This window comes from Haliaeetus albicilla, chromosome 2, assembly GCF_947461875.1.
Source record: "Haliaeetus albicilla chromosome 2, bHalAlb1.1, whole genome shotgun sequence".
In the NCBI taxonomy this organism is placed as follows: Eukaryota; Metazoa; Chordata; class Aves; order Accipitriformes; family Accipitridae; genus Haliaeetus; species Haliaeetus albicilla.
Genome location: NC_091484.1, coordinates 74,320,242 through 74,340,566, shown reverse-complemented (window position 1 = coordinate 74,340,566; position 20,325 = coordinate 74,320,242). Strand labels below are relative to the sequence as shown.

General features: G+C 41.6%; 1 protein-coding gene across 7 annotated transcripts in view; it reads left to right on the top strand.

Moving 5' to 3' along the window:
• SCN5A (sodium voltage-gated channel alpha subunit 5) overlaps positions 1-20,325 on the top strand; it is a 216,362-nt gene that overhangs the window by 184,281 nt on the left and 11,756 nt on the right. For all 7 annotated transcript variants that reach the window (XM_069778259.1, XM_069778258.1, XM_069778256.1 and 4 more), the window contains 2 exons: positions 11,218-11,340; positions 17,738-18,019. In XM_069778259.1, coding sequence (XP_069634360.1) covers positions 11,218-11,340; positions 17,738-18,019 — 405 coding nt within the window. The remainder of the gene's footprint in view (positions 1-11,217; positions 11,341-17,737; positions 18,020-20,325) is intronic.

Genomic DNA, 20,325 nt, shown 5'->3' with positions numbered 1-20,325 from the left:
TGTAGCATACACAGGAAAATCCTCTTAAACGGGCCCCAATGTCATCTCTCTACAAAAGTCCGTTACCACAAATCCATCATCTCCAGCGCAGCTTTTGGGTTCAATTTAATTGACCAAAAGTTAGTCCCAATCCAGGCTTAAAAAAGCCCCTGATTGTCATTTACTGATTTCGGAGATGAGTGTTGATGAGGGTTTCTCCACCAATTCTTTCTAAGATTATCCCATCTTTCAAGATTTGATACTTGGGAAAGGTAGTTTAAGCAATTGCTTTTTTAGAGTTGCTGGCAGCCTCCTTCCCCTTCAGCCATCTCCAGCAATGTGTCCTAACACTATGTCCTTCAGCGAGGAGGGAAAGATCATCTCTAGTTCTCAATTTCTACTCCGATGCCCCACCAGTTTCTCTCCAGCTGAGTCACCACAGAGAAAGATTGCTCCTTCCATCCCTTTTCCCCAAGAGCCTGCTCTGCTGCTGTGGAGGCAGGGGCTCACAACAGCTTTAAGCAGTATAGTTGTCCGCAAAATAGTTCAAGCAAAGCTCAGCAAAGGATTTGGAGGCCAGACATCTCAAATGAGTTATTCAACAAGTCCACTAGGCAGGCTTTTGTACATGCTTTTACGGAAGGAAAATACTATGTGCGTTTCCCCGTCACCACACCGTTTGTGAATGATTATAACACAACATGTTTCTGCTGTTTGCCTGGAGCTGCTGAGTTTGTACCTAGAGATCTGTATTCCCCATTGAGCAGCTTTCCAAATTTCCTGTTTGCTGCCAAATTTCCTGTTTGCTTGTTTGAAAACTGCTCAGGGAAGTTCAGTCATTAAATGTACCATCATTTTCGCTGAATGCTTAAAAAAATACAGATATTATGTTTTCCAAGAGAGTTTCCTGGAAAGCACTTGCTCTAAGATTTCTCCTTTGGATACTTCACTGCCAGATGAGTTAAGAAGCAGATAATAATCTTTGAATTTGAGATGAACAATATAAACAGTCTTTCTATCCCTAGTTAAAAATTGAATTGGGTTAAATTATGCCCTTGTGTTGGATTGTCTTTAAGTGACAATTAAAAACTTGCTGTGTGAAGTAATTATTGATGACTTATGATTACTTTAATTGTTTTTTCCATCTGTATTCCTTGTTGATTAGCAAGGTGATTTCTGTTTGCTTTACCAGTAATTACACAATCTGCTGTAATGAGTTGTTCCCAAACAGCACTGAAATCCAATTTGTATTCTTGGGAAATTATCCTAAAAGCATGCGAATTTCATCTAGTTTCTGCTCAGAAAAGCACACAGGAACACAATGACAAAAATACAGCCGAGGCAAAGTAAAAATAATGTAGCTTGTCACTTGGAGAAGCATCTTAAGAGTGAACTTATTAGTGCTCTCTGCGAGTTATCAAAAATCCACGGGTTTCAACAGGGTACTATTACTTCAGAATTCTTTTTTGACTAGTTTTCTTCCAGTTCCTCAAAGCAAATGCTCATGTGGGATTTTTGAAGATGTCTCAGTGCACATTCTTCTGGGCCCCTGCTGATGGCATAAACCTCCCAGATAACTAATAGGAAAGAGAATCCCTCTCCAGAAGCCAGGGAGCTTGGTTTTGAAGAGAAAAAAAAAAAAGAAGAAAAAAAAAATGCTGGTTTACTACATATCGGCTAATTCAGGATAAGTGAAAAAAAAAATTCCACATGAAGAGGAGATAAGTGGTTTTAATGTGTGTTAGCAGGTCAGCCGATGCTGTAAATCTCCCTGCTGCCTCCCCACATTTTATCTCAACATAACACATGCAAAAACATCCAAATGTCTTGTCTTATCTTGGTTTGCACCTCATGTCGGTTACCACATAGATGCTAAAAGGAGAGCAACCAGGCTTTGCCAAGAGGAAGCACAAGCTTGGTTTCAGACAAGGCACAGCAGGACAAAGAACGCTGCAGCTGGAGGAAAAGGGACAGTAAACGGAGGTGAGGAGAAAAGTCCAGCAGTAAGCGTAGCTCACTGCCTGCCTACACCTTGTGAAATGGTTGCAATATGAAGAATTACTGCAATTACTGAAGAATTTCAATTACTGAGGGAGAATTTCAGCTTCTGAAAGCGGTGTAAAAAACTCATTCGAACTCAGATTCTGCTGAACTAAGTTTACCAACCATGTTTATTTTTTGAAGTTATTTAAAGATAGAGCACATTTCAATGTCCTTTTTTAGAAGAATATGCTTAAAAAGAAAATAATGAATAAAACCCTGGAGCTCTTGCATGCAGCTTGCTTGGCCCTTTCCATTACTGTGAGCATAGCAGCCAAATTCCTTATACAGTGATGTTCTCCCTTGCACGGAGGATCAGAGCTGGGAGGGACATGTAAACTGGATTTAACACTCCAGACAGAGTCCCACACGCTCTGCAGGGCCGGGGAAGATTGTCCTACCGTTCCTCTCCCTGATGACCAGCAACTTTGCAACGTCAACTGTTGCAGACTGAAAAACATCTTCCTACCACCCCTGTGGCTCCATCCAGGATGACCAGGCACAGCTCAAGAGACTGGTGCCAGGAGGAGGGGGAAGGAAGAAGTGAAGGGAGAGAAACAGCCTGCAGAGGGGTCAGGGATTCTTTATTGTGAGGGGGAGAGATCAAAGGAATTGGGTTGAAACTTGAAAGCTGGGCCCCAGTGGTGTGGAGACTCTGTGCTGGCCTCCTACCCTGGTATGACTGGCTTTGGGGTGCTTTGTGCTAAGGCAAATGAAGATGAGGATTCCTACTTGTAGTATGTACTCCTACTTGTACCATTGTCCTTTCTGGCAGAAATTGGGGATCCTCTAATTCTTCTGACTCTCTCTCCATCCTAGCATATTCAATACAATATCAAGATCAATCAGGTTCAAGAATCCAACTAAACAGAGATGATTTTCAAGCTAAGACTGTCATATTTCCCACATCAACTTGGTATTTTTCATATTGATTTGGAACATCTGATTAAATAAGTGCTTCAGGGAGTCAAGCAAATCCAGAACAGCACCTTGTGGAAACAGCCCAAACAGATTTTTCTCTTTTTTTTTAAATTTTTTTTTTTATCATGTCATATGTAAGTAGGGTTGATCCTAATCCTGCCCAGAAATAGGCACGCCTTCAGCTCAGCACCTCAACTCCCACCGGCTGGGATGGAAATGCAGCAGAGCTAAGGGGCCTGAACCCCCAGGGAAATGTTCTCTCAGTAATCACTATGCAAACCTCGGGCATTATAAGGCTATCTTCAAATAATAAATAATAATCAAGTGTATTCCCGTCTACTCCTGACAACAGCGTTCAGCATCAGGAAGGTACCCTGGGATGAATCGTGCCATGTTTTTGGAGATCTTTGTAAGGGGAGACTATCTTTCCTCTTCAGCTACCCTAAATCAAGGCTGTCTCCACATGAGAAGCAGAACGAAGTTGATGATGAAGAAATTCTTTTGCTCTAAATCCCAGTAGAAATACGAGACTTTTCAAGGCAGATGTACCTGCACAGCCACCACTGCTGCAACAAGGAGAAAGACTTTGGGTCTTGGCCAAGGTTTGGCTGATCAAGGAGTGTCATGCGGTCCCCAAAAGTCACAGCGATCCCTCTGCCATCCCTACCCAGTGCTGATAAACAGGACCCAGAGGTCTGGCAAAGGTGTCTGTTTGCAGTGGAAAGGTGAATCGAGACAAGCTGAAAATCCATTTGGAAAGGGTGAGGTGGGAAAACTGCAAATCAATGAGTCAGTTTGCCATCTCGCTGGATGTAAACTCGCAGCAGCAGGTCGTTCGACTCACCCTCAGAAATTTGCTGAGGTTTAATTCTTGATTCACAGCCATCTGCCTTGGGAATTGACTGGAGTTGTTAGAAAAGCCTGAGCAGGTGTAAAGGAGGTGACAGATTAAGAGAACAGCGAGACGTAAAGAGGTTCTTCTGGAAACTGCCAGGAAGCAATTAGGATGGAGGAATGATTTATTTAAAAGCATTTAAGCCAACAGGAGTGACACATGCTGTTTGCAACAAGGCTGCCCTCTGAAAAGGAAATATTGCCTCAAAAAGCATGGACATGAGGACCAGGAAACAAGCTGAGAAGATGGAATATTAATAGAGTTTCACAGACTTAGTTTGAGTAGTAGATGGGGAAACAAAAAATAAGAAAAGAAGAGGAAGTGTCCCAGAGGAAAAAAAAAACATGTGTGGGTGATGTAAAAGCCTTTTTTAACTTGAGTTATAAGAAGCAGCATTGGGCTTTCCAGGAGATAATTTTTGTTTATAATTAATCTAGGCGCTCGTGTAGCCCGTCACATTATGATACACGAGAGGACTCCACAAGCGGTAATGAACTCCGCTGCTGGTGAGAGAAGCTGTTCATTAACTCGTTTACAGATGTGCTTTCATCTCCATGCCATGGACTAACTCCAGAGCAGCCCTAAGGAGTTCGTAGTCTTTACCTGAACGTGAGGGTTGTGATTCAAAGGAACAGGTAGCAGAGGTGAGAATTTGGTTTAGGTCACCTTAGTCTCTCGCTAGTATCCTAATTTGAAGACTTTCCTTTAACTTTATGCCTTTCATTCATAGCATGCAATTTCTGGATTGGCAGGTGCAATCATACAGTTAGGCATCCATATGGCAGAAAATGCAATGTCAGAATGAAAGGGTAACAAGATATTAAAAAAAAAAAGCAATAATAAATGTCTGCTCAGAAATGGTAGACGATAAAGGGAGTACCAACCTCATTACAAGCCCTTTTCTCCCAAAAGTATTTCAGAGTGGCAACAAGAAGTTCCAAGTATTTCAATTTATTTGCAAATTCCCCTTTCCCTGTAGTTTTTCCAGTTTGCATTTGGGGTACAGACCTAATTTTGTTCCTTTTCAAATCAAGGGGAGCAACCTGGGACCACAGGCCTGGCTCTCAAATACACTGGGCTGCCGCTCGGGCTGTGAAGATTTCTTTGGGTAATCCTATTCTTGGCAGCAACGGACAGGAGAAACCAGACTGCATTGAAAAGAGGCATCCAAAGTAATCCAAGCTCTCTTTCTTCTACTTTTTTTTTAAAAAAAGCACAATTAGGGAAGGAGAGACAGGTGTTCCTGGGGCACACAAAAAGCTATTTGAAAGCACTGGGGGCCTGCATTAGCTGAAACTGCTTATTTAAATAAGTGGCCAGAGCTTTCAACTCAGCTGCTGTGTTCCCTTTCGAATGTCCTTTTTTTTTTCCCCTGCTCCCTCCCCTCTGATTTGAACAAGCAGGTTAATTTGACGAAATCCCTCGCTGCATAAAACATATGCTGTTGCCCAAACCGGGAAGGAGGTCTCCTCTTCTCCCTGAGACAGCAGCTTGCAGGGTATCGCTCACAGCTGTGTGCTACAGCAGGCAGACATTTAGTAGAGGTTCTCGTTGTTCTCCTGGGTTTTAGGATTTCTGTGACTAGCCAAGGAGGATTTTTACTGTTGCTCAGGCAGAACTCCTTGTTCCCTGGGCTCTGCTATTAATTCATCTCGGTGGTGATCTGGGGTTAATTCAAAAATGCCGTCTATGCCGAATAGCATCTGCCTTTGAATGGTGCTGCTCAGATCTGCTTCCAGCTCGGTCCAGTGGATGCTCGCTGGTTATCTGAAATTATGTGCTTTCAGGGTGGTGGGAAGGAATGTGAAAAAGAGAGGAGCGGCCCCTATTCCAGCTCAAACTCACCTCCTCGCTATAGGAAACTCTGTCAGCCTCAGGTGAAACACTGCTCCCAAAGTCTGTGCCCTTTGGATTACTGCCACCAGCATAATTTCATGGCTAGGGAGTCTGTGCATGCTACTGATATGCTATTAAAATGTATGCATATAAGAAGGAACCCCACTACTGTTATAAATGCAATAGCTCCTTGGGAAGAAGAGTCTGATCTTTTGGTTAAAGACCATTTCCCCTGTGTGTGCTGAAAGGAAGCTGCGTTATTGCACTTCCTACTTTATAATTGTTTTTCTGCAGCCTTAAAATTCTCTTCTGACAGCTTTACTGGAGTTTACATTGGTTTACAACACTGATTTTTTAAGTCATTGTCAGATAATGAAGACATATATACCTATTGTATAACTTTATCTCTCTGTGTTCATAATGAACAATTTTAATAGTCTGAAAATGCTGCATATCTGTTAACTGATGAATTACTGTAGGCACCAATGTGAGCACACTGGGAACCTAACACTACACAGGTGCCACCTAGGTACAAATACATGAGCTGTATTTCCCATCTCAAGAACGACAATATTCCACTAAAGTAGTAAACCAAAAAGTGGCAGTTACTGAAAAACCATCCCAATTCCTGAACAAGACAGTTTTTGGTCAAATATAATCTAATAGTGGATTCTCAAAATAATTAAGAAATTGAGACATTACTCTCATTAGAACATATTAGCAATAACTTTGAACAGTTATCAGTGAGGCTAGCCTCTCTTCAGAGAACATTGCCTCTGTTCTAGCAGTCGAAATTCATTGGTTCTTCTTGATTTTGCCCTGGAAACACATATGAGTGTCATACAGTGGGGCACTCTAGACCTGTGCTGCTAATGCCGCTAAGCCACATAGATAACAGGAGGCTGGCTTTCAAAACACCAGCCACAGGCCCGGTAATCCCCATGGCTGGTATTTCTAGTGTTCAATGCAGCTACAAGATTTAAAATCTCACATTTTTACCTTGAGCATAACACTGAAAATGGCAAAAATGAAAGCTGTGATGTTCATTTATCTCTCCCCTTACCCAGCTCCAGGAGGCTGTCATACAAACGATTGTAAAATCTATATAGATAAACTTGCATATAGAAATATGTAGCAATATAGAAATATGTAGTAATACAGAAATACAGAAATACAGGTCTATAGATATATTTACAGATAGAGTATATTTATAGACACATAGATAAAACTATCTCTGGGCAAAGGAAGTAAGGAACAGGGGCAAAAAACTTCCCTAAATGCCAGGAGCAGAGAGAGCTCAACACCATCTGTCTGTCTACAATGGCAAGAAGAAGCCAAGGTGTGTAGGTAACATCAACGTGGCTTTGCCTGGAGCCTGAGCTGGGAAACTCTGCTATTCAGCTGGGCAGTAAATGCTATCTTTCAGGCTTTCCACTCTTTTGGATTGGAATAAATTTGGGGAAGTTACTGACAGTGCTGAGGCTGGGCTCTTGTTGGGCTGTGCTGAGACGACCTGAAGAAAGCAAAAGGGAAGAGCTGCCACGCGATTGAAATCCTAGCCCGTGTGATTGGCGAGGCTTTTGCCGTTAACGTCTGTGCAGACAGGATTGCAAACGCTGATTTATGAGGACCACTCCCCACCTTAGGGACTCTCATTGCTGGCCAGGTTGTACACCGGGGTTCACGCTGGATAGACGGTTCCAGTGACAACATTGTCCTGGGAACTTCAGAGGCACCAAATGAAAAGCAAGCCAAGGGGATAAGGAACAGTCTAGAGCTAACATGGAGGATATTATTACTTGATTAAGTTAAGGGCCAGGAAAGTTTAGATGAAAAGCTTTGAAAGCTTCTTAGTAAGATCTAGCAGATTCTGGAAAGACCCTCAAGGGAAATGCTAGAAGTAGAGCATCTGCAAATGAGAACAATAATAAGGCTTCTTGGGTCAGAAAAAGTGCACAGGAGGATGAGAGACTCCGTAGCTTGCCTGTTAGCACACATGCCATGTGAAAGGTGAAGGTGAGGTGAAAGCTCAAGCCCGACAGCAAGTTGTGCATTTTATGGGAAATGGTTCCAGGCAATAGTGACTCCTTAGGATTCGCCTGCTCTCCATGATGTTACAGTGCTGCATGGTCTTCAGAGCTTGGGGTTTTTTTCTGAAAAACCTATAAAACTGTTTTCAAACAGATACTCAAAGGATCAGAAATGTGTGTCATATTGTGAGTCTGGAGGTTACGTTGACCCTGGAGGTGCTTTCTGGGTGCCAGCACATTTCTGATACTGAGCAGAGCACAAAGCAGAATCTTACAGCAGCTCTGGGCTGCACAGCCTTGTAACAGGAAAAAAAAGGTAACAGAAACAGCTGACTTCACCTTTTGCTGTGATTATGTGGGGCAGTCAGCACCAATTTTGAACACTGCTTGATTTTTTTCCTAAAAATAGCCTTCCGGGTCACTTTTAATCAAGTCCAAATGGCCAAGTCTCTGTGTTAGTAATTCTCCTATAAATAAAATTTGACGGGGATACCTTCAAAACCAACATCCAAGCATTTAAACAAGTTGTCTCAAACTCAGTTCTGACTCCAGGCCTTGTAAATCATTGCCAAATATCACACAGCTTCATGGCCTAATCCTCTGAAGAGATATCTAATGCTGCGTAAATCTGTGTCAGGAGGACAACAGCACCTGTGATGTGTTTCAGGGTGACACTTATGGGACTCCAAAGAAAATGGTAACCCTCTCAGATCCGTAGTCTGGTCTTGCAGGATTTGAACAGAATGTCTTCTGCCTCAAGAGAAAGGGGAGTTATAGGACATAAATCCAGGATGAGTGAGGAAGCATGCAGATGCACAAGGCAGTGTGAAGACCTTGAGAAGATCTGACTTTCAGTCACTGGGGGTGAAGCTAGCAAAGAAGGGTGTTGGATGTTCTCTGATTAATTTTCTTTTAAATGTCTACATTCATTTTACAAATGAATGAGTTTCCCTTGGTATGTGAGTGTATGGATCTTGGTTTCTATCAAGCATGCTATCATTGAGCTGTTTTTCTTATACCTCCAGCCTTTCTGGATAGGAAGCTCCAAGGCTTTGTGGGGTTAAGACCATTTTCAGCACTAGACTTTCCACCAAAGACAGAAATATGTGCCACAGTGTTACTCCTATCACGATATCTCAATAATGCCAGTTATATTGCAGTTTTAAGATGACTTATTTGAATGGCTTTAGTATATAAGTGTGCTGTGCATTTGCTTACTGCTATTAGACAAATCCTTCAGCCCTTTCTCATTATTTAGGCAACATTAAGTCAATGAGGAGAGTAAATGAAAGGAGAAGGCTTTGGACTGTATGTTAATGCAACTTCAGGGTACAGGATGTAATCAAGGCTGGTAAGAAATAGGGAAGACAGAAAACGGGTGCTGCCTCAGTTTGGAAGTACTGGTGAGTTTAAGAAGGTTTCTAAGTCAAACCCAGATTTTGACCTTTAACTGTGAGCATTGACTGAGGAGGATTTAGGTGAAAGAAACATGTCAAACCTATGGCATTGCTTACTGTGAAATAACTTCTTAGGCATGCTCACGTCACGGGTTCAGATCTGCTTTCTTAGAGATGGAAGCAAAGGCTTCACTGGTGATTTTCACCTCCCCATGTCTAAGGGGCCTAAGACATCAGACCCTGAATCCAGTCTGCCTGTCTACTGTGATGGTTTTACAGCACACTCACCGCTAAAATGCAGAAGTGTTTATTAGGACCTTCCTTCCGCATCAGCCGCTGGGTCTGTACACAAGAAGTGAGTTCGTGTCACACCTTGTTAAAGAGTGACATGTTAAAGCGTGACAGCCAGCCTCTGTGCCACTTAGTAGTCTGCAGAGGTGGGCTGTCTTCTCCCGGCAGATACCAGCCCGCTGCATCCAGCCCAACCTTGGTGTCTCTGAGACCTCCTGCCCTTAGGCTTGCTGTCACCCACATGCCACAATAAAGCCATCAATAGGTAAATAATTTAACAAATTGATCAAGTTTTACAAAGATGCTTAGCTGTGCAGACAGTGCATATTGAGGAGAAAGCTGAGGATACTAGTTTGCGACTTATGGGACCAGGCTCATCTTATCCTGCTTTATCACAAACCTCATGGGTGATGCTGGGCTGGTCAGCCAGCAGTGGGGTTCAGAGGAAAATATCATCCCATCCTAAAATGAAAAGGAAGGGTTCCCACTAGAGCTGTGTGTCTTCATGGGGGAGACTAAAGTTTCCTTTTACATTAAGCACCTATTTTTTATATAGTGTAGAAGAATCCCTGGTTTTAAACTTAGCTGCTATCTTTAAAATGGCAATAAAGCACACTCCTTCCAGATAAGCATTCAACACCCACATTGGTGAGTGTGAGATAATCCGATACTACGATAACTGGGGCTGTGAAAACAGCTAAAGATGGGAGTAAGGGAACCGTGATGAACAATATACATAGGTCTCGCTCTTCTAAGAAAATAATAGTTTGTAATATCTAGCAGTTAATTTTGCTCCTTTTTTTAATGCATGCAAATTGGCATGATACCTGTGGTGTTGGAGAGCTGTTTGTTTCTCCCTGCTCAGTAAGAATTCAGGCTGTGAACACTGATTTGAGCATGTAAAACCCAATTGCTCCATGTGTTTGTTAATCTGACCCATAATCTCCACTGCCATTCAGTTCATCCAGACTCCAGTCCTGTGCCTGATAGCATCCGCATTTCTGACCAACTGGGCACTGCAAAAGGTCTGAGAACATGAAGAGCATTGGAACCCCTCCATGCTGTCTCCAGATTCAGAAATAGATAATTTATTTCAAAGAAATAGTCTTTGAGAAGTATGAACCTCAATGTTGAGCACCTGTCAAGTTTCCTTCTCCTTCAGAGGCTGTGCAGAAACCAGAAAAAGTGAAAAAGTGCAGAATCAAGGTGTCATGCACATCATTCTTTTAGAGTCTATGGTATAAAGTCACGTCTATCAGCAATCTAGAAGACTTGTTTCTAATCAGTAAGTTTAAGATTAGTAATTGAATGGTAATGCTAAAATCTTTTATCTCTGCTAGAAATGGTTAGATCTTACAGGTGCTTTCATCCAGAAAACCCTAAATTATAACACTTACATGACTCATATTTTCAATAGTGGAAGATACACACATATTGAGGAGTGTACAGGAAACCTACAGCACAAGCATCACAGAGCAGTGGTTTTGTACTAGTGATCTCCTTTCTCATCCACTTTGTGCAAGGTGACATTAAGAGGATTTCTGTGTGCTTAGTTAAAAGAAAACCAACAGCTTTGAAAGTCTGTATTTCTATAAATTTTGCACTAAAGTGAAAACAAAAGTTTTGTCAGTTGGTAAGAATTCTGTATATGTGTGGATATAAAAATATCCTTTTTTCTGTGTAGGTTTAATTTAATGGCTTCCATTTAAGATTTTTTTTCCACTGTTCCACTAACTAGCTGTTTCTTTTCAGGAAAGGAAGTCAGAAGAGAAGGAAAATGGCAGGAGTGTACTAACAGATTGGATTTTTGCTTTGTGTCTCCATTCAGGTCTCTTTAATAAGCCTCATCGCCAATACACTTGGATACTCTGAAATGGGTCCCATTAAATCCCTCAGGACCCTCCGAGCTCTGCGACCGTTAAGAGCATTGTCACGATTTGAAGGGATGAGGGTAAGAGTATATAAAGCATCGATCAAAGCTCAACTGTGTGACATCAAGCATGTAACAGGCAACTGTTGCATGTGGGTTTGTTTTGTCTGCAGAAGGAAATGAATGATAATGCTGTATCAAAATCAGAAATCACTCCTTTGTCTTGATTGCAATTGTATCATTATAGCTTTATCCTCTGGTGGATTTAATGATAAACTAATCCTGCTGCCTAACTTGTCATACTGCACTTTAAAAAACAGCTTTTTGGCCAAGGAAGCATCTGGCTAACAATTACCTCTCAATTATAAGGCGTATCAGGGGAATAACCAACCTACAAGTTTTCTCCCTGCTTTTGACATGTATTAAAATGAGACCGACTGGGAAAGTTCTTAAGGACTTTTTCACTAATAATTAAAGCAAAAATTAGAAATGCTAAAGATAGGGAAAGCAAATGGATGAAAATATAAAATCTTTCCTTTGAACAGATTGCAGTTTTAATGTGGAATGTCAGGATTAACATTAAAACCATGTAGCTTGTGTTTGTTGCTCCATCTTGTGCATTGACCTCTTTCCTTTCTGCGTTCCTTTGCCAGCATGGCTATATCCACACAGCATACCTGTTTATTTGTTAAGCCTACCTGCTCCACTAATCAATTATTCTCTAGATAAGCACTTTATTTAACTCCTTGCACCATGCACGACTTGCAGATGATGACAACTGTGTTCTGTATGAGCTGAGGGTACAGCTAATCTTGCAGATTGTATAGCAAGATAAAGCAAATCTGTGACAAAATTATATGTAAAACAACCTACACTGTCTGACAATCCCAAATCTCTCTACTAGGCCAACGAAAATGCTACAGCTTTCATACTGAGGTATATTCAGGGTAAAGCCTTCCTCTAGACAAAATTTTGGTCTGAATCATCAGTGACTAAAATGTGTAGTTCATGCACTGAGCTCCAAGCAATTAACTGTTCTTTTTTGCAATACCCTTGCAGTAAGACAGACTGAAGGCTAGAGAGCCTAACGACCAACATAACCCAGGAAATATGGTGACAGAGCAATTTTTGAAAACCCTGTACCAATGCTTTGCCTATTCTGTGGAAGACCAGAATTGGGGATCTGTGGCTTTATCCCACAGTCCTTGTGATTATCTAAATGACATTATTTTTGTGGGTGAAGATCAGACAAATCTAGTTGCAGACCACTCTCCTTTGTGTTAGTACTAAGACAAAAGGATTCAAAAGGCTCTATTCATCTTGGCACCCAAACCTGAATTGTTTTGTTCACCACACTCTTTTCAGCAAACACAGGCAATCTTTTGCAGGTTATTCACAAAATAAAACAAAAGCAAGCTGCAGATACTCAGCTGGCACAAAGTGATGTTGCACTACCGACATTAATTAAAGCTCTCACTCCTATGTCATCTGATGACCTCACCCCAAGTCTTTATTAAACATTCACAAATTGAGCAAAAGTTGGTATCAGCAAAAGCTGCACTAGTTTAACTACCAGAGTGATTCGTGAACGGACTCTCCCAAATCAATTTAAATCTGGTTTATGAAGGCTTAGCTTCTACTGGTGGATTTGCAAGTTCAAGCAAAACCCCTTTAACATATTCTAAGCTGACATAAGAATGTTCACTCGTGACTTTGCATCAGTTTAACTAAATTGGATTCAAACCTGAAAAGCAGTGGGAAGGCTAGCCCAAAGCATCAGAGAAGTGAGACTGAAATAGGAAAGAAAGAATGTGAAAAAGTTTGCACCTCTATCTGAGAATAGCAAGAGGTTGGCTTGGTGGAGATCTTACGTGGCATAGACACATGCATCAGCCCTGCAAGTTTGCTTCCTAACGTGCTCATACTTGTAGGGTCCCCTGGTCCCTGACCCAACATCTCTTTTCTTCCCTGTACCATTGCTGCAGCTGAAATATGTTCAGTCATTCTGAGCTATTGGAGGTAGTGAATTAGCTTGTAAACTGTGATAAAGTGTAATTGAGAATACGTGCTATTGGAAAATCAAATCATTTTATTTTTAGTTTGTCTAACCACACTTAACATGACTAGGGACAGTTAGACCTTTCATTATTAGGAGTTCATATGCTCCAAAATGCACAGGAAAATTGCCAGCACAGTGATGGATTAAATAATGATAATGTTGGGAAGCAAACACTGACAGTAAGACAATAATAATAGTTTGCTCTATTATAATGTCTTTTTCTTGAATAACTGAAAGATCTCTGCATGCCTAGAACAGGAACAAGAAAGTTGTCATTTATACTGCAGTAAGACACTTATTTCTTTGACGCTGTACCTAAATTTCGGAAACAATTGGTCCTGAGGCAAAGGCACAGAGTAGGACTTTTATGGCCAAGAGGACCTGTTTCCATCAGACTTCAGCCCTTTCCCTGTCTTCAAACAGGCTGGGACCTGAGTTTGACACAAGTCCCAGCAGCTCCCATGAGAGGTCTGCAAAATAAGGCTGAACTGTTGCCATCTTGCCCCTCTGGCCCCAGAAAAGATCCCAGTAAGACCAGTATCCCACCTGCCAGTTACTGTAGACCCTGGGGTTTTCCACACACGTGCCACCACCCTGCCTAACCCACTGCTTTCCAGGCAGCATTAGAGCCCAGCATAAATTAACTTAAGTCTGCCTGTCCTGAATCATGAAGTCTCCCATGTCTCCTCATTTGTTGTCCATCGGGGAGCTGTGTCAGAGGTGCCACTTCCCTGCAAGTTTCTTCCCAGCAAGGGAGGTTATTGCAGTATTTTAAAAGGATGAGTGGGATGATGATAGACCATTTAATGTGAAAGTGATACTAGGCAAAGTCATGGTGAGGCTGCTACAAGTTACATGCAGGAAAGAAATAGCATAATTAATGCTAGTTAGCATGATTTCATGGGAATAGTTCTTGTAAATCCGATATGGTCCTTTGATTTGATTACAAATTATGCTGATGACGGTAACTGTGCTGATATAATATCCTTAGATTTCAGAGAGGAATCTGATACCACGGGACATTGTGATGAAAACACAGGCTTTGTACCAAGCCAAGTAAATATACTTTAAATTAATTTTAAATGGCTGATGGATCTCAAAAAATAATTGTAAACAGTGATGACACTGTAAATTTGGTGATGAGTGTCTCAGGGTGAGGGATGCTTCAGAATGAGAACTGTCCTTAATCTGGACTTTAACAGCATCTGGAAGAAAATATAAAATCTTTGCTGACAACACACAAAGTGAGCGGAGTAGTAAGTGATATTACGGATAAGGGAATTATACTGACTGATCTGGATCACCATGAAGAACAGATCAATTGTACAACATGCATTTTAATAAAACCACATACGTCGTACACCTCGGGAGGAGGAAAGTAGGTCACCCCGGGGGACGTTTCTTGGAAAACAGCAGCTGAGAAGGACTTAGGGATTGGGATGACTGTTCAACAGGACACAAGCTTTTGGGCAGGTCCAATAAATGAGGTGACTATTACAATCCCTCAATATGTAGGGAAATAACCCAGCAAGCAGAGGGAGAGGGCAGTACTTCAATACTGGAATTCCACCAAACTGCTGCAAATGGGGTGGTAAAAATGGGAAAGTCTCTGCAGGGAGCTGTGAGCGTGATTAGAAATCTGAAGGAATCATGACGGTTAGAAAGAAGCTCTGTTTCTTTAATTTTTTTAATTACCCAAAGCAACATTGACTGGTAACTCACATGCAGTGAAGATGGGAATAATAGGAGAAGATATCTAACAGCAGATGACTAGTGCCTCAAGTTCAACAAATTCAACCTAAAAATACGGCACCTCTTTCTAACAGTGAGGGCAAAGGACACCAGGAATAGATTATCTAATAATAAATTTTTTGTCCATTATTTGACATTATGACACTGTAAATTAGATGTCTTTGCAAAAGCTGCACCCAGGCTTGGCTAGGAGTTATAGCCTGGGGGTGAAATTACTGTGGGAAGTCTGGTGGGCTCTCCTGTAGCAAAGGGAGGATTTAACACATTATGCAAGTCTACCTCCGGATTCAAAATCTGAATCAGCTTCGGCTGAGGAGGTGGCCCATGAGATCAGGAGAGCTGGGGGCCGGGCACAGACTATAGATTTGCACCACTGTGGATTAGGGCCGAGGGTGGCTCAGTTTCTAGGCTATCCCTAACGAAGTCACCTGGAAGGTGGTTTCAGCTATAAAGGTATTGATGGAAACCAAGAGGCGTGAAACCTTTTCTTATACATGGCTATGTATGTTGCTATTCCTAGATGCAGCAGAAATTCAGCCCTTTCCATGGCAAGGTTTGCAGCTGAACTTTTAACATGAATTTATGATAATAACTTGCCTTTATGTATCCAGGTCTTTAAGTCTTCTCACTTGCCTCAGTGCAAATCAGGAGTGCTTCCAGCAGACCAAATGCCATCATGCTGGTGTAAGAGCAGAAGCAGCGAGAGAAGAATAAACCCCCCTGTTAATAATTCATTTGGAGAGGAGTTACAGGATTTGCTTCAGCTTCATGTCGTGTTCTGTTATCTACAAGTCATCGAACATAATTCAGAAGAAAGAAAAAAGCAGGATGCAGGCATGGCCATCACTGGCACTGCTGAAACCCACTGGATGTCTGTGTCCTGTCACAGGGCTTGCGGGCAGGAGCTGGGTTCAGCACTGTATGTAACATAGGTGCAGTGGCTTTTTGCTGGCAGGGATTAAAATTGAACAAAAATATTGTCCCGCATAGCAGCAAATGACAGCTACTTCGACAAGGGCCAGGGCTATATCCAAGTAAGCCCTTGATTTGGAAATTATTTGGCATTTTCATTAAAGTAGTAAACTTGATCTTAAAACAACGAAGTTAGAAATTGATTAACATCCAAAACTGAAAGATAAAATCAGGAAAAAAAAAAAAAGCAATTGAAAAGTCATCAGGAATGGGCCTATACAGAAAAAAAAATTTTAAATGGTCAAGCAGCTTTTTCTATGTGAAAATTAGCTTCATTCATAAATGCACAAAATACAAATCTGAGTTTTGAAAGATCTACATAATTTTGTATTGTATATTGTAGATGAAGCTGCTGCTATACATGCATGAAACCCATTTTACTCTTCCGGGTATTTTTCTTCCTCAGCAATGCAAAAATGATGGGGAAACGACCGTTACATTATTAGCTTGTCAGAAAACTGGACACTAATACAAGAGAAAACAAGATCTGACATTTTCCATAATCAGATTCACAATAGAATAAAATTTAATTTTTATGGATCAATATCACCTTGTCTCAGTTTCAGAAATGTAGATGGAGAAGAGGAAGAGCTTAGTGTCTGCCTACCAGATTTTAATCACCAAAGCATGATAGACATGGAGACAAATTCATGTAGTGGGGCTGGTGTCTGCTGCAATGCTGTCAGGCAGCTTTGCCTGGACCATGTAGCGGCAACATCTCCAAAAGCTGTGAATATGCAGAAACCTTGTTGACATAGGAAGGAGAAAACTACATTTTGCGATAGTGTTCTTCCCTCAGAAAATATCTTTAGTATAATGTTTGGCATGCATAAACATCTTAATGTTCAAAACAGTACATGATGTGCGTCTTGCCTGGTTGATGTACTGGTATTATAATGCTGCATTCAAACCTGGCAGCTGTAGAGGGTCTGTGGATCGTCTGAAATTATCATTTCTTTTGCATGGCTTCAGGATGGTGTCCATTGCCAGTGCCATCATTCCCACACCTTAAAAGCTCCTTTTGCTTTTCATTTTTATGATTTTACACAGGGGTTTACAGCCCTGCCCAGGTTGGTGTGTAGGAACTTTACAGCATGTCACAGGAAAAAATAATGCATTTTTTGTTAAATTAGAATGGTTTCACTGTTTTAATCATGCATACTGATCAGACAGGGGAAGCTGGCTTCATACAGTATGTCTCAATCAGTTGTTATTTAAATAAGCAAAATTTATCACAGCTAGAGTTCACATCCCAAGGACTATGGAGGCCTGAGTTCAGTAAAAGATTTCAGAAATCTTTTTTTGTCTCTTCTGAGACACTGTGATGTACCCCCGCTGTTTCCAATTAATCATATGATTATGAGAGATAGTTTGACTGAAGTGTATTAATCCAGTAGGATCTGAGAGGTCAAGATGACTTCACAGATTGCTCCTGAATTAAAAGATTCCTCTTAAAAAAACATCATCCCATGCATGGGATGCCAACAGATTAACTTTTCAGTTACAAAAGGAAAAAAATAATCGTGCGTGAAGCCTTTAATGGTGGTCTGGCTCCTTAGGTAGTGTTAATAGTTACCCACCTGTCACCATATGAGGGTTAAGCCTAGTTAATCAAGAGTGCACAACAGCTTGTTAGTTAAGTGTCTATATAAGTGCTGACATCAATTCTGGTTTTCCTCTCCTGTTTCCCCCAAGGTGGTGGTCAATGCCCTCGTGGGAGCCATCCCTTCCATCATGAACGTTCTGCTCGTCTGCCTCATCTTCTGGCTTATCTTTAGCATTATGGGAGTGAACCTGTTTGCTGGGAAGTTTGGGAAGTGCATTAATAAGACAGAAGGAGATATGCCTTTAGACTCTAAAATTATTAACAACATGAGTGACTGTATACTCTATAATGTGTCAGGCACGTTTTACTGGACAAAAGTTAAAGTTAACTTCGATAATGTTGGTGCTGGGTACCTGGCTCTGCTACAAGTGGTAAGTGTGACCACCAGAAACTAACGGGAAAATGTCACTTGTTCCCATTGAAATCATCAGTTTAAAGACTCAAGTTAACCTTTATGCTTTTCTGGGATTTTCAGCCTTACCCATCAGGGGAATGCCTTTCGTCAAGTGTAAATGAGTCATATTTGGCTTATTAATTTGGCCTAGACATATTTATGGCAGCTTCTGGTTTTAATCTGAATTTCTGCTGCATCACTGCTATACCCTGGGAGGTGATTGGACCCTTGAGGTGAATTAAAGACCACTTTGTCAATATTGTAATCCAGAGCAAAGTTCAGTTCCAGAAACAAGAAGTCATGGTCCAGGAAGGCTTGTTCATGCAGACAGAGTGCACTGGCCTTCCTGAACAGCCTGGGACTTCACTATACCCTGCTGGGAAAAAAATGAAGTTGCAGTGCCTTCAGTTACTCAGCTGAAGTTATTGCATAAAGCTGTAGTCACAGAGGAATCTTAATTTACAGTCCTCTGCTCACCTTCCATGGAGATGTTCAAGAAGGACACTGGTGCCTCTCGTTCTGGTTCCTCACCTCATTTCCACCTGCTAAACATAATGAGTCAGACTGAACCTAACCATGAAACATGGTGGTGATCAGATTGCTGTAATGCCATACAGCCTGGTCTCGCTGGAAGGGTGGCAAAAGCATATCAGAGAAGAGACTTGAGGTTCAAAGGTGATGGCAATACTTGACCTATAAAGACAGAAGTAAGCCACTTTTACAGCGTTTTTCAGCAGCAAATGTAAAACATGGATAAATGGGTTGTATGCGCTGAGATTTACTGCGTTGTGACGCAGCACAACCTAATGGATAGAGCCACAGGAGACTCCATCTTCTTGTCCAGGCTCTGCCGCTGGACTACTGAGTGATTTTAGACTAATTGCTTTGTGTTTCAATTCCATGGGGCCCTCATGTAAAATAGTGGTAATGATACTTATTTCCATTGTTCCCAATTTGCCCTGAAGCCTAGCAATGACAAGGGCTGGATATGCACTAGGAGTGTTTGTTGTGTTGCATTTTATGTATGCAGAGTTCAACAAGTCCCTTGCTACATCCTTGGACTTTCTTGAAGCTCCTGTGATGGCATTCCTTGCTTCTGGGATAAAGACTTGCATTCTTGGAGCTTAATTCGGTGGTCACATATAGACATCCACCCTTCGCAACGAGTAGAGTACTGCCCTGGGCCCCACCTGCCCTTCCAAGCAGGCACGTGCCTCCCACGCATCCCCATCAGATCTGCCAGCCCTTCTCCTTCCCATGATGCAAGTTCGCTTTCTCCCAGATCTTTTTTTTCTCTGTCACAGATAAGTGACATAGCTCCATGAAGTAGGTTTCCTTTCTTGTAGAAACGCTTATCCTTCTGTACTCTGTTCCTGGTACACATACACTTTAGTTTGCCATCTTCTCACCACTGTCCATCGAGTCTTTGCTTTCATACCCTCTGGAAAGCAGAAAGGTTAGAATGGGCACAACTACTGCTGGTTCTTTCCATGACATAAAGCTGAACTTGCTGAGAGCAAGAGCTTTTATCTTTTGCATGTCATTATGATATTCAGCTCACCCATGCAGGGTAGATTAATTCACTTTGAACGTCTTTAATTAGATTTTCCGTTCTATATAGCGCTTTCTTTGTCTTTTAGTTAAACATCCAATCTAGCTGAGCAAATATTTCCAGTTTTAAAATACTGTGCCTTACCTGAAGCTTTTTATCTTCTCCATGACTGCATAAAAGGTGCTTAGTTTGGTGAAAAAATGCCATCAGAGTAGTAGTTATTCCTTCACCATTTCTTCTATAAGACTCAAACTTCACCTTTCTGAAAATCTGAAACTTTTCATAAGCTGGCATTGCCTAAGGAGTATCCTGAAGCAGTCTATTCTACTATTCTGCAGTATCAGTTCCTGGACACGTGGCACTGGTGATACTGGTTGCGTTCAGCAAGTGGGACTGCCTTCTGTTAGGATCAGTGATGGCAGAAGAAATATAACTGGTCGTAAGGTGGATCTTGGCACATATATGAAGGGATGATTTAGTACTGCTGTTTTCCAGCTGAAAATGGACTTAACGACCCTGCAGGTTTCTTTCAAACCTATGATCCTGTATTGGGTCGCAAAGAAGTAGGTTTTCCAGTTGCAGAAGTACAAAAGAGGTGCCGTAAATGTAGAGTCTGTGCAGGCTGGACAAACTGGTTATGGCAGAAAATGAGGGAGCCCTAAAACCTTGCTCAGCTTCTATGGCAGGTGCTGGCTCCTTCTTCCAGGAGGAAGGGCAGGAGCCAGATGCCA